The sequence below is a fragment of the Gymnoscopelus braueri genome (genome assembly GCF_963280865.1).
Source record: "Gymnoscopelus braueri genome assembly, chromosome: 24".
In the NCBI taxonomy this organism is placed as follows: domain Eukaryota; kingdom Metazoa; phylum Chordata; class Actinopteri; order Myctophiformes; family Myctophidae; genus Gymnoscopelus; species Gymnoscopelus braueri.
The window spans coordinates 24,194,723-24,212,778 of record NC_137626.1 but is presented as its reverse complement, the minus strand read 5'-3'; the positions used below and the strand labels follow the sequence as shown (position 1 = coordinate 24,212,778).

Genomic DNA, 18,056 nt, shown 5'->3' with positions numbered 1-18,056 from the left:
CGTCTTCTCGGCGTCGGGTGAACGTGTGCCAACAAAAAAACACAAGGTGATACATGAAGGACACTTTGTATCTACTCTATAATCTGTAGCGCCTCAGCAATCAGGAAATCTTCAAGTTCCTCCACCGAGCGTTAAAATTACCTGTTCTGGAAGACAATGTCAGCAGTCACACTGCAGTGAAATTCACGATTTTACTGGTGTCTCCTAATAAATTATAAATAATAAAGTACAAAATAATAATGAAGTTAGTCTGTCTGTCTATCTATTCCACAGTATCTGATACAAAGCTTCTAGTTGTGGCACACAGTTACTGTGTGAAGAAGTACATTAACAACTTGGGGCTGGGGGCAATATTACTCTATTTTATTATTGTGATTTGTGATAACTGGGTTTAGGTTGAGCGGCTAGTAATTCTTCTCTCATTTTCTCCGGTGACTCACACATTGCAACAAAACAAATAAGAATGCCTCGGACAATTACCTCCAGATAATCCCATTTGACGGTGCACTGATTGCTAATGGCAATAAATAGCGCGTAATACCATCTCTTCATAATAATCAATGAAGTAATAGTTCATTACAAAGTACTGGGGAGATTTAAGTCACGGCTGAAATGTAAATGTGTGGATAACCATATCTATATTCCCCGCAGAGGGAGATAATGAACAAAGCACATTAGAGCAAATCTCCTGCGAAGTAATCACGGAAAACACATTAAGTGTCTCCACACAATATGCTTCATAGGAAATGCAAAACTACTAGGGGTTCAACAATACATTTTCCTCGAAGAAATGTAATTAATCGGGATTAATCTAATTATTAACCACATAAAATACCCAACAAACATGGTTTGTAGTCTGAAGCTGATTGGTGACTAATGCCATCAGCCTGAAAGCCTTTTCTCAAGTGAGAGAACAAACTTTATTTCTGTATTTACATCCGACTTCGACATAATTGCACAAAACCATTCACAGCAGGCTACAACAAATATACCAAAAAAGACAATAACAATACAAAAAGTAGTGGAAAAAGTTGTGCCTTCCTCATTGAGCAAGGGAGGGGGTGGGGATTGGGGGTGAGGGACGTTTTGCTGACCCCAACACGGCCCAAGCTGAATTTCAAACGCGCAGCTCATCAGAAGGCCAGGAAGTACAATTAAGACTCAATCAATGTTCAGCCTGAGGTCGACCAGTGGCCCATCCAACCTCCACCCACCACCCACCACGCATCCACAAGCTGCCAAGCGGGCTTTTGATGGGGCAGCGTGCTACTGAGGTGAACAAGGAACGTTTGATGTCATCAGAATGCACCGGTGGTGCCTGCTTACACGCAGGGCGATTAGAGGTGAGGCGCTGCATCCTCTCTCTCTCACACACACACACACACACACACACTGTCTGGCTGGTTAACAAGCATCGGTCATTATCGTACAGCCACAGGCCTATTCAAATGTCAAAAGACTTGCCTAACACCCCCCACCGCTGCCCCCTGCTTCCTGCTCCATTTTGTCACCGACATGACAGGAATGTGTCCGTCGATGGTGGTGGATGTGAGGACAAAGTTGGTGTTGAATCTCGCTTTGATGCCGTGCCTTCCCTGAACTTGTCTCCCTGTCAGCTTTACAGCTGCCTATCACAGTGCAACATTACATTACATTACATTACAGTCATTTAGCAGACGCTTTTATCCAAAGCGACTTACAATAAGTGTATTCAACATAGGTAGGGAACGAAAACTACTAATCACCAGAAGTCTTTAGTGCATTAACAAACGTGTGGGGGGGAGTGGTGTTTCCCACTCCCACTGCAAAAACACATTTCTTTTAAAGCTAATAACTGAAAACCAGTAGCAGAATACATCTTTACCAAAAGAAGTCTGTGGATAATTGAACAAGGCATATTGTTGCAACTGCACAACTGTTGCAACAACAACTGCATTGATGTTCATCAACAGAAATGCACTAAAACATTTCTACAGTAAAGTTTACTACAGTTACAACTCACCCCATCTTGAATCTTCCTCCATTTTTAATGCTGCCGTTTTTCCGGAACAACGCCAGAAATACCGCACAGAAACCCCTGAGCTCCATGAGCAGTACAGACATGTGAACGCACGCAAAAACGCGCCACTCGCTGCCGTCACAGCACTGGAGCGACCCAGACCGCTGACTGCTCTAATGTGGGTCTCTGTGGTTAAAAATATATAAATAAAATAGGCCATCCAGTCATCATATAAGCCTGAGTGATCCCCCCGCCCCTCCATCGACAGTGATGAACATGTTCAGTCTCTCCGCCCCGGGTCATGGAATCACCCTGATGACGAGTCGGCCCTCTTCTCATTTTATTCTCGCTGCCGTGTCATTATCCAACACAGGCTCTTCCAAAGACAGCGGATTGGCGGCCAAACCCTCTCCCATATGTTCCATGTTAAGACCCTCCAGCAGCAAAGAAGGACCTGCTGGGAGGCAGGCCTGGTGGCAGAATCAGAGGTGGGGATGGACGGAGGGATGGAGTGGATAGAACGAGGGGGAATCTCCCCCCTGGCCTTGTTGGTCACAGTCAAGGGATGTGTGTGTGGATGTATGTCTGTCTGTAACAGACATATGGGGCTTTATTGGCTCCCTGGGGATTAAGAGGATTTACCAAAAACCAACACTTTCCGTGCTAGACAAGCGATTGCAGGCGCATCCTGTCATTACACTTGCCGTATGATGAGAGATCCCGGCTAAACACAGACCCAGTGAATGTACGCCCTTCACACACGCGCGCGCGCGCGCACGCACGCACGCACGCACGCACGCACGCACGCACGCACACACACACACACACACACACACACACACACACACACACACACACACACACACACACACACACACACACACACACACACACACACACACACACACACACACACACACACACACACACACACACACACACACACACAATTTTGGAAAAGACTCAAGTGCTATAGTTTTCTTCTTTTTTCCTTGCCTTTGTCTTTCTCAACTCGATCTTATACGTTTGTACTTGAATGCACTCTGATGATAAGATGATAGATTTGGAGAGATTTGCTTTAATTATCCATTAATTTAATGAGACATTCTTGTCTACAAAAGCAGAAGTACACCCAAATCACAGAATCACACACTATTCAAAAGGAATCTGCCCAGAGCCTAGAATTGAAAGAATTCCATGTTTCACATTGACAGGATGGTCTGGTGTGACACGGCACACTTTGCTCACTTTATGTCTCCCTCTGGTCACACTCTCACTGTGTCAACACTTTGAGAGGCTCAGGTCAACCAATACCCCACTAATCAGATTTGACATATGAACAATGAGGGAAAAACCCAAATCCTGGTGAAATCGAAACAAGGAGAACAATCACCTGCTTGTGTGTCTGAATTGAGGCCATTAGGGCCCCTCGTGGGACCAATATTTGGCCGCAATCGCCTTATATGACCCCAGTGGGCCCCATGCCGCATGCAGTCCGCTTTGGCATGGGAATATCCCATTCTTCTCCTCAGAATTGGTTCCGGCAAATCTCCCCATATATGCACGCCCACCAGGCTAATTACCCAGCTTAGCCTAACGTTAAGCCATATCTAGCCTCTTTAAGCATTTGTTTGGTTTTGCATTTCTCTCTCCCCACGGAGCTCATGCACAGAGGGCCATTCTGCGGAGGGGAAGGACACGTTCCAAATGAGGGGGAGATAAATAGCCTTTCCACAGATTTATTGCAAGGCATCCAGTTTAGTGTTGTGAGGACAGCTTGGAGCAGTAAAAAGCACAGAGGTCAGTCATGCACGTTATAGCGGGGTAGCATTACAAAGATCCTCACCCTTATGGCCACTGACTTTTGTCGGCCACCTTTGACCCCTTCAATGAGGGCCACGTGACGGGTTGAGATGCCCGAGGAAAAAAAAGTGTTTAGTGTGTTCAGACATTCATATTTCACTCAATGGCTTAATGGTAAAGCTCAGAATGCAATAGCCTCGCAATCACCGTTTTCAGCACATGAAATTAAAGTGACGGATGGATGGAGCCAGCTGTATGTAAGTTAAATAGATTCCATATAAAACACTTTCCACCCCCCTCCCCGGACGTCAAAGGAAGCTTGTAACGAATGAGCCATCGTTTTATCATAAAATCAAGCTCTTGCCTCTTAATGCAACATCCTATTAGATTATACAAGAATGTTTGCCCCCCATGGAGACAGGAAGATAGAGAGAGACAGCCTGTCTGTCTGGATGTCTAGATGTCTGACATTCATACAGAGAAACAGACGGAGATGGAGACAGACACAGACGTGGAGACAGAGACGCCAGTGGGAAGTCTGGTTTGGAATGCCAGCGTGAATCCCTTTGGTCACACCAGGAGCCACAGCTGACCCACAACTGCTCCTCCATTTACCACTGGGAACGCGGGGATGGAAGACTGGAAGATGGCTGAGCGGGAGATAAGGCACAGCGGATGAGGTCTCTACAGTCATCAGAGGCCCCGTGAGCATTGTCTACACCTCTGGAGGATAATTCCCTCGTTAGTTCTTCTGCTACCAGCACTTCTCTCCTTCTGTTCAGTGCATGTGATCATTCCAGACTCAAAGTGATGTTGTCCAGCTGCTTTATGTCTGCTTATTCTTCTTATTGTTGACTATTATTGCCGGTAATGTTGGGATTGGAGCTTAATGCGCATTTCCACTTATTAAGCGTCATTAGATATGTGCCTAAGATGGATATGTAAATGTGATGTTAGCACTGAGGAAAAGCACGTTTAGCAAGTTTGATATAATCAGCCCCTGATTGAGACAACAATGATACCATACACAGAATGTTGACTTGTATTTTCTGCAGAAAAGTGATGATCTCTGCTAACTTCTGGATTTTCAGAAACAGAATTAGCCCGCATCGCTTAGTCACATAGGTCTTGACTGAACTCGATGAATATGTGTGTCAGCCCCAACGAATATCATCTATATGGCATCCATAAGGTCAGTGCATATCCTATGTCATTTGCCTGGAGGCTACAATCAGTGAGCAACAACAGTCCTACAAGCCAACGAGAACAGGGATGCTATCGCCATGCAAGGATGGATGCCCTCTTTTCCGAAAGGCTGACCTCTTTTAGCATACTGTACATCATAATCAGCTTTTTTAATCCATGAGTTAGCAGAGTGTGTGCGTGTATCTGCATGACACAGTTACAAGCAAGTAATAGGTTGCATGTACTATCTATAGCCACATAAATGTACACATGTGGTACATTGCAAACTGAACATATTCTATATCAAATGAGATACCTCGCCTACAGCCTGGAAATCAACTCAAAGTTATATAGTAACCCTAAACGAAGTTGCAATGGAAGTTACAATCATACGTAATTACTCTTTAAATTCGTCAGACCAACAAATCCCATAAATACAAGGTGTTCCAAAAATAGTCCAGACGCCTATTATCTGTGTAACGATCGTCATCGCCATTGGACAGGAACAAGTGGCTTCAAAGAACCCACCCCCCACCACCCCACCTCTCTTTTTGTTAATGACCCCAGATGTGTTGCGTTGAACAGGGACCCGATTCATCGGACTAAATCCTACAGCTGGTCCAGAATCTGAGGAGGGGGCCCCTTTGAATTTGCCAATCTTCAAACGCTTTGGCTATAGGCGTGGCTGGTCCCTGTTTGATCACTTGAGAGGGCAATGGAAGGGTGGTTTTGGCATTGGCAGACCTTCCCCAGGCTCTCTTATGCCCTTGAGCAAAGCAGTGAATGTCCAACATTGTCTTCTCACTCACTGTCATCCACATGTCATAATAGACGAACAGGATAGAAAGCCTAGTTCAGACTAAAGATTTGTGTCGAAACAAAACGGTTGTCACATGCCGAAAATAGCCAATCTACAAGCTCACAACGTGTCACGGATGCGATGTGTTGTGATCTTGTAGATCTGCTACTTTCTGCACACGACGCCGTTGTTCGACGGAGCATAAATTAAGCATTTAGAACATTGCACAGCAATCAAAATGTTTTGAAAATTTGTAGTTTTCACACTCACAGATTTGACCCCACATCAATGGGGTAAACTTTTCAGTACAGCTGTGTTTCAGAGACACAGAAGACTGCTCAGTTATATGGCTGTTGATGGAACACACAGTACGTAAGTAAGTCCAACACTAAATGTAAACAGTAGAGACAACGTTGAAAATCGTGTTAGCATCCTTTAACCACCCTATAGCGTCCCTATTCTGGTCATGTCATAACAGGCTAACATTCATCAATAATTGTTATAAGCAAATAGGCTATAAGCTATGTACTGTAAGCCACTGTAAAGGCTCACAACGTGATGCGCTGTGAACTTATAGATCGTCTATTTCCGGTGAAGAGATTTGTTGTAAAAGGAATGGGGGGGCCCCGTGGGCAGTGAAGTATATAGGGTTTAAGTGGTTAAGTTGCTCTGGAGAGGGATAATAAAAAACTGATTCAACAGAACAATTCCACACAATTGACGCAGCAGCACTCAACTCTCTCATTGTATTAAGCATCAGCATCATTCGCTGATGAGAGAAGCACATGAACCCGCATGGCCAGAGGCCTCTATACCAGTGCAAGAACTTTGCTCTGCAGCAGACCGTGGAGACTTCTCAATCTGAGCATGACTGTCCAAACAGCGCGTATTGGCTTGAAAAGCACAGCCATTCCTGCCCGTTTGCATCATCGCCTTGCTGCAGACACGCAGGCAGGCAGGCAGGCAGGCGCACACACACACACACACACACACACACACACACACACACACACACACACACACACACACATTCTCACATGCTTGGAGTCATGTGCAGAACGAATACACCGCTGAGCCATAAATCCTCAGGCACTGCTCATCGTGTGTTGTTGTTAGTCCGGCAGTAAGTCTCCAACATCCTGTCGCGAAGAGACCTCCTCAAGACACGCATGATTCAAAGTCGAGTTCAACACTTCACTTGAATCAGCCAATGGGTGAGCTCGCCCTCACCCGGATCAACGGAGTGAAGCGAAGCACTGCAGGTTTTGATTCCGCGCTGTCTAATCAGGGTCCCATTCACCAGGTAAACGGTAAATGGTGCATTTATATAATACCTTTAACAAAAGCGCTTTAGAATGTGCTTTGCATGCACCCATTCACACGCCGACGGCAGAGGAAACCATGAAAGGCACCAACCTGCTCATCGGAAGCAGTTAGGGGTTCTCAAAGACACTTTGACACAAACCCAGGGGAAGCCAAGGATCAAACTGGGAACCGATTCCCAAGCGGCAGATCTACCCCCTGAGGCACTGCAGCCCCTGGGTGAATGCAACCAACTACTTGATTGAACAGAAAACGGGCAGGAGACAGCAGATCATCAATATTTTAGAGCTAACGAGGGATAAAATTCATGCCACGATTTGACCTTCTGTAAGCAGAAAAATAATAAAGGGGTCGAGGAAAGTCTAGACACGCTCTTCCACTTCCTGCAAGTTCGCAACTCACTTTGTTTTGATTCTAGATCGAGTTCCTCCAGGCTCTACCTGAATGTCTTCAAGAGTGTATGGTGGGCAAACAAAACTAAACAAAGCAAAAACCAAAACTATATGTGCTGGTAACTACTGATAACAACTGAAAACTAGAGACAAAAAAGAAAAGACAAAAATAAAACAACACAGTAACATTTGTTTCATTGGTTACCTTAGACCCGTCTCCCTCATCCTCAGGTGAGACATTGGCTTGGGGCCCCCAGTGGCCCCTCTGTCCCTGTCTGCCTACAGGACATTCTACTGGCCCGTGGACACAAAAGAAAAGTTGGACGCGAGAGAAGTGTCTCAAGCCTGAGAGTCTCCTTGCATGGCAGGAGTCTAGTTCACCTCCAGTAATGTCCACATGAAAACGTCCGCTGCAGATTACGCTATTCACTGTCTACTGACTGTGTCTATTTTCACTTTCTGCCTCTGCAGAGATCTGTCTCTCTGCCTCTCTGTCTCTCTCTCTGTCACCTGTTAAGTGAGACAAGGCCTCCTGTTGTTGAACTAGTCCTCTTCATTTCACTGTCCTGTCCTGTCCTGTCCTGTCTCGTCCACTGAAGTGGCGTAGTATCCTGGGTGAGGGTTGAGATGGCTGCAGGGCTGTAGGAGTCTCTCACTAATCCCTTGTAGTTTAATGACGCCAGGCCGTGCGCTACTGGTGGTGGAGACCTGGGGGGGGGATGCGGGGGTTGACCCAAGTCAGGAGGGGCTAAACATGTGACCCACACAGGGCTAAGAGCTCACTTAGCTGGGGGGAAGGGTGAGTGCGTGCATGTGTGTGTGTGTGTGTGTGTGTGTGTGTGTGTGTGTGTGTGTGTGTGTGTGTGTGTGTGAGAGCGTGCGCACGGGGTGGGATATGTATATATTCAAGTGGGTAAGTGCATGTGCCTGTGTCTGGGGCAGAACGGGGTGGAAGCGGCGAGCTCACTTGAGGAATGCAGACTTTGTGATCCTGGGACAGCGGTGAAAACACAGGAAGGCCCTGCTGCAAAGCACCTACTGCCCGTGAAGAGAAGTGGGGGAGAAAGCCAGACGTCCCGCTTCGGGCAATTGTTTTGATCGAGTTCCTGCCCTACATTCAACCCCTGCCACAGAGAAGGCTGTAGAGGCAAAGACGAAGTGCGCGCACACACACGCAAACACACATACATACACAAACACACGCGCACACGAACACACACGCGCACGCACACACAAACACACGCGCACACACACACACACACACACACACACACACACACACACACACACACACACACACACACACACACACACACACACACACACACACACACACACACACACACACACACACACACACACACACACACACACACACACACACACACACACTCTCTCTCCCTGGAGTTTGTCTGGCTCCTGTAGCACGTCTCTGATCTTTTCAATGTATGCGTGCGTGCGTGCGTGTCTTCCTGTATGTGTCACACCATAAAGCGCTCCCCTAACAAGCAGCTCATTACCGTTCTCCCCCACATTCTCACAGAACACCTCTGTGTCTCCGTGAACGCAGATAATAAATGTGCACACATGGGCACTTAGCCATATATGAGCGAATCTCTTCGTTTACAGTGACTTTCACTGCGTCTGCCCCCCCTCCTTTAAGACACCCATAGATAACTGTTATTTATTGTAACTTACGTATATTGGGCCACCTTCCATCGTTCGAGCTTGTGACCCAGTGTCATCGTTTGAGGCACAGCTCCCACTTAATTAGTTATACTCAAATAGACTCCAGTCTATTTAAAAGATTCCACGTATTCATGATTTGCGAGCATTATCTCTAAAGAGTATTATCTCTAAAGAGGATGGATTGAGATGGACCAAGTTGGACTCGGGGCGAGGTGCCAATTCCCAGAAGGCAAGACAGAAGACACATTATATAGCCTAACGCGCATAATGCATAAAACCAGTGAGAGATAATGGATGAATTTAAAGGAGTTTTTTATTAACTTTTATTAAGTTCAACAGAGAGACTGAGCAAAATGTAATTCCTCACCTATCACCTCATTAGTCTGCTCCAATCAGATCAGCTGAGCTGATTGACAGTCCCTTTAAAAGAACTCCTCCTCCTTCCTTGTCTCACTCGTTCTCAGGCTCTCTGTTCAGGTCACCCACCACCTTCCCCGACACCGCCCAAACAGCAGGCACCACCAGGTTGGCCCTATCGACAGGGGGCGGGCTCCTGAAGAGTCCCCTGCCTTCAGCAGGCAGGATCTGATCAGGACGGATCTGATCTGATTCTTCTCCTGCGATGGGGCCCGCGCCAAAGTGTTCTAACTTACAGAGTCTAATATAATTGTATTACCATTCATACATGCATGCTACTGCATTCATGTCATCATCTGTATTTATCAATAAATATCATTGCATTCATCTTATGGTGTGAAGTCTCTCTTAAGTTGAACTGAGAGAAGTCAAACGCCACACAATACAAGCTGAAGTGTTAATTTAAGTGTGAAAATGTAACAAAATTGAGGTGTAAGAGTCCATTGTGCACATGATCTAAAATAAGTGAGAACTAATGGACCAATGAGCGACACAAAACGAATAACGGCACGTGTACATACATCTATGCAACGGTGCATGTGTACTTGTTGTTCACACATGTGCTTGTATTTGTGTGTGAAACATTTGTTTCATTGGTTGTGTGTGTGTGTGTACGTGTGTCTGTGTGTGTTTGTGTGTGTGTGTGTGTGTGTGGTATCCGTCTGCCAATAACTGAGAACAGCAATGTTGGCAGACACAACTGGGCTAAAGGTTCACATGGACGATTCTGTGTAGCCCAGTGACCGAGTTTTGGCTGGCTGGTAAGCCCCTAATTAAAGTGACCACACTGATGTCCCATCTGCTGCTCCCGGGGCTCCACGCCACCGATTATTGGCTGCCATGTAAGCGTTCTAATCCACTGGGCAGCGTTCAGGTATAGGAGAGAACAGATATGCTGATGCTGTATGATCATGAGACTGTGTACACGGCACACATGCACACGCGCTCATTCAGGTGTAGATACAACATGGAGTTAAAGGGCTGTCCACACCAAGCACTATAACTGTAACTATACCTATAACGATATTGCTTTAAAGATCGTTCTAAACTCAAGTGGAACTATAACGAAGAAGAGAACAATATAGTGCATGGTGTGGACGACTCTAAACTACAGTTTAAAGTAAAGATAAACCACTTAAACCCTATATACTTTGTTGACCGGGGTCCCCCAGGGGTCTCTGTATTTCCCCCTCCTTTTTCCCCCTACACCAAGCTCACAGTAGCCTGGTAAACCCCCCTCCCTCCGGAAATCTCATTTGCATTTGGTTTCAGGAAGGAGGGTCTGGGATTGCTCACAGAGTAAAGCTGCCCGAACCACTGCGCATACGAACCAATCAGCGGCTGCTAGGGGCGGGATCATCCAATCACCTGCCTAGTAGCTTGAAAAAATGAAACTCCGTCTGTCATCGATTCTGCGCCCGGAGTCTCAGATGCAAGTACGCTGTGAAACAAAATGTGTGTCGCAAGCTTCTTCCATTTGACGGAGTGAGGTTAAGCTCACAGTGCACAAGCTCACAATGAGATGCGTTGTGAGCTTGGTGATCGGCTATTTTCTCCGAATGCTCGCCTATTATGACATGTCAAGAATAAGGACGCTCGGGTTCAAGTGGTTAAAGAGTTAGACAAGAGACAGAGGCTGACATCCTTTCAGCTTCATTCTGCCAGGTGCAGGTTGAGGGAGGTTAGGACGGAAGCGTGAGTACAGCAGAGCGACAACTTCTCTCTAGAGACGGGCTGATAGCACAGTGCCGCCAAAAAAATTGCGATCCAGCGCGATAGCAATGAGTCACACACGGGGGGAATGACAACGGCCGTGTGAGGTGGCGGAGGAGGGGGAGGGAGGTGCCTTTCTCCGATAAGCACTTTTTAAGGACATAATGGAATCCATACCGTTGAGCGCTCGGTACGAGCAGTCTGAGCAGCGACCAATGAGAACAATCCATCTGGATGACATTCGCCATGGCGACGGATTCATCCGTCACCGCAGGGGGACCGGTGCAGGACCCAATCAGGGGATAAAGCGTTATATATTTCACTCCTAATAGAATTCCACCGTCTCCCCTGCCTTGGCCGCCAGACATGGAGTCTTGTCTCACTCCCACTATGTACCGGTTCACCACCGCGGTCGCTCAATTCAAGGGTCTTAACAGAAATCAAGAGTATCTCCCAAAAGCACAGAGCTGCTCCCACCGTCTAGGTGTGACAAAACAATGTGACAACATTGGGTTCACCGAGGGAGGTGCCTGTGTTTAACAGCCAATCGTACAGTGGCCGTCAGTGGCTCAGTGGCCGTCCTTGAGCAAGACACTGAACCCCTAACTGCTTCCAATGAATGGGCAGAGAGGCCTCTGGGAGTCAGAGGGTCCACAGTCCACAGCCCTAGACCAGCCAGTCCATGTGTTAAGTGTCCCTGGGCAAGACACTTAACCCCTAAAAGCTATACTCACCAAGTGCTCATCTGAGCAAGCCACCTGCTGGGTGAATGCATAAAAGTAATTTACCCTGGGGAAGATACAATAACTTTTTTCTTTCTTTTTCTGCCTCTTCCAGTGGTGTGTTAATGTGTGTGTAAATGGGTTGATGTAACTCAAATTGAAAAGCTCTTTGGATAAAGGTGCAATACAAATGCAGACCCATCACACACTGTACTAAAAAAAATCACACCCAGTGTGAAGAGAGTGGTGCCTTTCATGAGTTCATTTCGTTAGTTACTTTTTACAGACTTTGATGACTTCAAAGTATTTTTACTCATTTTAAGTACTTTAAAATGTTTTTACTGATTTTTATGTGTTTTTACTCATTTTAACATCTTTTAAGTATTTTTACTCATTTTAAGTATTTTTACTCATTTTAAGTATTTTTACTCAGTTTAGGAACTTTAAAGTGTCTTTACTAATATTTAAGTATTTTTACTCATGTTAAGTATTTTTACTCAAAAGTGTGTGTGTGTGAGTGTGTGTGTGTGTGTGTGTGTGTGTGTGTGTGTGTGTGTGTATATCTTTGTGTTGCAATCAGCCGCAGCTGTTGAGGCTGTGCTCAAACATACAGAGAGGCCGTGCTCATACACACAGACACACAGACAGACACACACACACACACACAGACAAAGTCACTCCTTGGAGTGGCTAGCACCACTCAAAAACAAGTCTGAGGGAAGCTGTGGAAAAGTACAGATGGCAAGGTTTAAACTACGATTCCTGCTGATCGATACATTCTCGAGTCGAGCAATTTCCACGCCATTCCGATGGAACACTGCTGATAGCGGTGTCATTTCACGGACCATGTGCCGTGCCGCCGGGCCGCTGACACTTCCACACAACAGTGGCTGTTGCTCACTCCGCAATCATGCTATGAGCGCTACGAGCAAGCGGAAAGTAAGCTATAACCGGGAGAATGTCGTTGGGAACGTACTTCTGCAACGTCAATGACACGTATTTTAGTGCGCGATAAATCTGCAAAACGGCTCTTTAATATTTCACATCTCCCCCGCAAAGGGACTCCGTCCAAGTTCGGAACTATAACTCGGAGACCGTTAAAATGTGCAGGATTTTCTCTTCCAACTTAATGAGGAGATAAGCAGTCAATGTGAATTTCCCTGGTTATTCTGGGCATGAGTGATGTGGCGAACGCCTATCGCCCTAATTACGCCGTCAATTTCAGCTCGGAAATAAAGAGTTGCCGACTCCCAAGCTGCGAGGCCGCGCTGTCACGCCTCAGCGGGTGCATGATGGGAGGATAAGCTTGTGAAGTAGAGGTCACTGCAGAGAGGGTGATTTAAACCCTATATACTTATATTAGTTGATCAGGATACCTTGCCTCGGGGCTCTATACTAGGCCCCTACCTTTTATCCCTTTACACCAAATCTCTTCACCTAAATTAGCCGATCTACAAGCTCGCAAGATGTCAAGTTTTGACCTTTTTGACCCAAAACTTCATAATCTTTTCGGGGCAGCCTACTGATTATTCCCACCAAGTTTCATGAAGATCAAAACATCTGTTCTCGATCTGGACCTTTGACCGTGTTTGTGACCTTGACCTTTGATCTCTTTGACCCAAAACGTAATCATCCCTTCAGAGCGGCCTACTGATCTTGTCCACAAAGTTTCATAATAACGTGAACATCTAAGGCAACCCGATAGCGGAATGGTTAGGGTGCACACCACATGCTCTGATTAGCTAGTCCCTGGTTTGATTCAGCCAGCCGGACACTTTGCCGAATGTTTTCCCTGTATTTCGTGTCTCTATTCCACTGTCACTGGACGGTTGCTGTATGATTGTAGCCTGTGAGAGTCTAGAACACACACACACACACACACACACACAACTTACTCTAGTCTAGTGTAAGCCTTTACTATCCTTGACCTAGCCTCTGTTTGGCCTGTACTGAAGGTACTGCTTTCTGAAGGTACATGTCCAGCATTGTACTGTTTTTGTTGTGCAGTATGTGAGTTATGTACTATATGTCCATGTACTTTATGTACAGTAATTACATTTTATGTTGGCTTGTCACTTCACAATGAACAAGGTCTATTATTTGTGAGAGCCTGAATTGTAGTTTCTCATTTTTCTTTCACCATTATTCACTTTTCAACACTTTTTCACATAAAAATGAAAAGAAAAACAACAGGGCTTACCTGGAGAAGTGCTGCTGGAGCAAAACCATCTGCACCCGTCCCAGCTCCGACTCCTCCGTCACCTCGCGGAGACGCTTCTCGCTGTCCAGTCGAAGGCGTCGCTCTTCCTCTAGCTCGTGGATCAATTTCTCTCGCTGTGGACAAACACACACACATACAAAGAGGGGAAGGGTCAGCTCTCTGTCCTACTGAAACAGCAGCACTATGTCTTTGTTTAAACAACGTTCATCCTTTTTCTTGATCCCCAGCATCCACATTCTGGTGGGAACTTCAGCAAAACAAAAGCAGACCTACCAGCTTACGACGCAATTTGGTGTCGAGAGAAAAAAGCGTACAGAGCCAACTCGGGTCCGGTTTACTAAGTCAAGAGCAGTGGTTCTCAAACTTTTTCGTGCCAAGGACCCCCAAATTGATATATATTTGGCTATGGACACCCACCTGAAAATGTTTTGCGCCAGGGACCCCCAGAAGAGAAGATTTGTTAAAAATGTCAAAATGTTCCCAAATTTGTCAAACACTTTCAAGATTTTTCCAAAATAGCAGAATGTACAAGCTTGCAGCACGCTACGAAGTGACACGCTGTGAGCTTGTATATCTGCTATTTTTAAATAAGGTAATACATTTTGCTGGGGACCCCCTGGAACCCCCCAAGGACCCCTGGGGGTCCCTGGACCCCACTTTGAGAACCACTGGTCTAGAGGGTTTAAGTGGTTAAGAATGACCCAAGGTGAAGAATAATGACATCCGAGGCCTCACACGGTGTTCTCATGCTAAATTGTTCACCGATACGACACATGTGCCTATTTACAGGCAGGAGAAGAGCTAGGAGAGAGACAGTGAGGAGAAAGACTCGTACTCATGGATCTAAAGACAGCGGCCTTAACTGACCCTTCCCCACTTTGTATGTGTGTGTTTGTACATCATCAGTCGCCACATTACATCATTTCCAATAGTCTACTGCAGCAGTAAGAACATTGGTATTATATCTCCTGAGAGCTGACTTATCTTTATCACTACTATTTCGAGTCGAACGTCCTGATCTGGAAAAAATCCCCTCTATTGCTTTTGTTCACAGCTCATAAGTTACCGTAACAGCTATTCCTATTTTGCCATTTCCCTGCTCTCAGTTGCTATGGCAAAGAAAAACTAGGGGTAAAGCGCGATGGCAATAAAGTCCGCTCTTGCATGCCTCCAGCTCTGCACACCTCCCTTCACCTCAGCTTAGCGCCGTTGCATTGCAAGGCCTCTGTGGCGTCGTGCTGAGACAGGGTGTCAGTGCGTGATTTGGCTGCTACTGCATGGCTTAATAACCCCATCATCACAGACAACAGAGATGGGTCTCTTCTACAGATCTGTTAGTCTAGCGTAACCTTTTTTAACTGTTACGGGAAGATTCCACACCCAAGCCTGCTTTCCCCATTGTTACGCAGGATTCTGCTTCGTCAGCTTCAACGGTCTCTCCCGAAAGAAAAGCGTCCTTGCCTAAAAAAAAAAACCTTCAAAGAGTTTGGGCTCTGTGCCTGCAGACTCGTTTCTTAAGGAGTAAGACTTTTGAGATTACAAGTGGGTTTTCCTGTGACAAAGCACACAGAGCGAGGATCTTTCAATTTAGCCCAGGCAATCTCTTCCCAAAGCCACGGTATTGTCCTGACTGTTTATGACAGTCCGGCTTGAGCGTTCCAGCTTTATATTTTCTTAGCTGCAGATTTATTTACTTCAGTTGGAATTATACCATCGCAAGAAACAAAAACAAAAAAAACGTTTAAACATGAACATTGTTCAGGCTCTAAGAGATTACCAAGCACTGAGTACTAAAAAAAGGAAAGAAGTGCTTATCCTTTTGATTCAACTGAGGCACCAGTATTTAAGACATGACATATCTGAATTAGAACTGTACTTAAAAGTATTGTCTTGCTTGACAAGAAAATCTGAAACTCCCCATAGCCTACTGAATTATTGCTGTATAGCACTGGATATAAGCTGCAGGGATGTGAGTCATTTCCAAACCACAGCGGCATAGATTTAAACTGGAGGGGAGGCTAGTGGCTACATGTGTTGTGTTATCACTTGTTTCAATCATTTTGATATTGGGTTGGCCACTACAGTCTTCATAATCAGTCCTGAGGATGGGCCAGAAGGGCAACAAACACAGAGAATAGTCCCTAAATTCAGAAAGCCATAATCCTTCTAAAATGAAATATATTGATTGTCCACACCATGTGCCCACTTCCACATGTTTTCTGCAAAAATATAATTGATTTCATTGGGTTTGAAAATGTTGATGTTGTGTGTATTCATTAAATATTCATTTTGGAAATGGTTCTTGGCCAATACAAAAGTATACTGATTGTGACCTTGCAATTTCTTCTTTGTATTTTGCGCCTGCTGCATAAACAAAGGAGAAAAAGTCCAGAGTGTGATGAAAAAAATCAAAATCTTTGAATTGTGAATGAACTCGTTATCATAATACTGATGGGAATGTGATGGTGAAGCCCCTCAAGCCAATGGTCCACACATTGTGGCCATGTGGGCTTTAGCTCCATATGGAAGCATTACAGGGACATCTAGTGGTGAAATGGGATCATAACTACTGTGTCAAGTGGATATGCTTACTGAAGCTACTACTATCCATACCGCTTCAGTGAGTATGGACACCCCTACAGCGGGGAGCACTGCTTTGTTCATTGCGTCAGCCTTGTGCACAGCAAAAGAGATTGACTGATTGATTAATTTAGTAGCCCGACACAACATTACTATCACTAACAGAAGAAAAGACAAAAATATTCCTGAATTAAAATGACCCATTGGTCATTTGTATTCAGGAAATTTGCAAGGAAGGACACAATCAGTCTTTTATTGGCCAAGAACAAAACTAAAACTATAAAGTGGTATTGCTAGTATACGGTCAAATTTTAAACAACCGAGGAAATGGGTAGATGTTTTCTGCTTTCAATAAAACAAGCAATTAAAACAAACAAGTAAGATTTTTCAAAACCATGTCCAAACTGTCCTAAAGCCAAACAGTAAACAATAATGCTTCGCTGTGCAGTGAGTGACTTGGCAGTAATCCTGTTTGTGAACGCATGGAGTTGGGGAGATGGGAAGAGAGCGCATTAAACCCAAGTCACCACTAAAAAAAAAACCCAATTCTGGTCCTCAGCGTGACTATAAATCCATGACTACTATGTGGAGCGCCTCTTTACGCAATGGGGAGGCTCCCCCTGTCAGGAATAATGGTGGCTGTAAATTCAGCACTACAGACACATAAAGCACCACAACCCCAGTGCCAAGAGCTGGACCTATATAGCTGGATCCAAACCAAAGTAGTTCCTGGCTCCTTCTCTTCTCTCTCTATGGAAACTGGGCTTGGGATACAGTGAGATGAACAGCTAAGACCAAAGGGTAGACCAAAGCAAGGCATGGTTGTGTTTATTTTGCTTGTTGTTTTAACTCATCAAGCAATCATGAGAAGAGAGACACAGATCATTTATCCATTAACTTCACTAATTTAATATAAACATCAGGCGTCACACGTCGACTCTTCATCATACGCCAAAAACATTTGTGCTTTTAACAATAAGAACAAACAAACACTTTACACAACTAGTGCATCAGTTTTCAGTATTTACTCACATTTTCACCTCTCCACAAACCCCCATTAATGCACATTGCTGCGGCTGCACATGCATTAAACTTTGCTTACAGCATTGTTCACTGCCTTGGATTCACACAAAGGAACAGTAGCCTTAAACCTGGTTTTTGTTGCTCATATTGCCTTTACTGGAGCCCCAGGCATAAACCACACGCCACTTCA

The 18,056-nt window shown here is 45.3% G+C and overlaps 1 protein-coding gene across 5 annotated transcripts in view; it reads right to left on the bottom strand.

Annotated features, from left to right (window-relative positions):
- Positions 1–18,056, bottom strand: part of LOC308080917 (nck-associated protein 5-like) — a 133,994-nt gene that overhangs the window by 46,422 nt on the left and 69,516 nt on the right. For 3 of the 5 annotated variants that reach the window (XM_080423023.1, XM_080423019.1, XM_080423020.1), the window contains one exon: positions 14,243–14,376. In XM_080423023.1, coding sequence (XP_080279149.1) covers positions 14,243–14,376 — 134 coding nt within the window. Of the gene's footprint in view, positions 1–2,002; positions 2,463–7,706; positions 8,130–14,242; positions 14,377–18,056 lie in introns of those variants that run through there. The other 2 variants (XM_080423022.1, XM_080423021.1) reach the window with 2 other exon arrangements.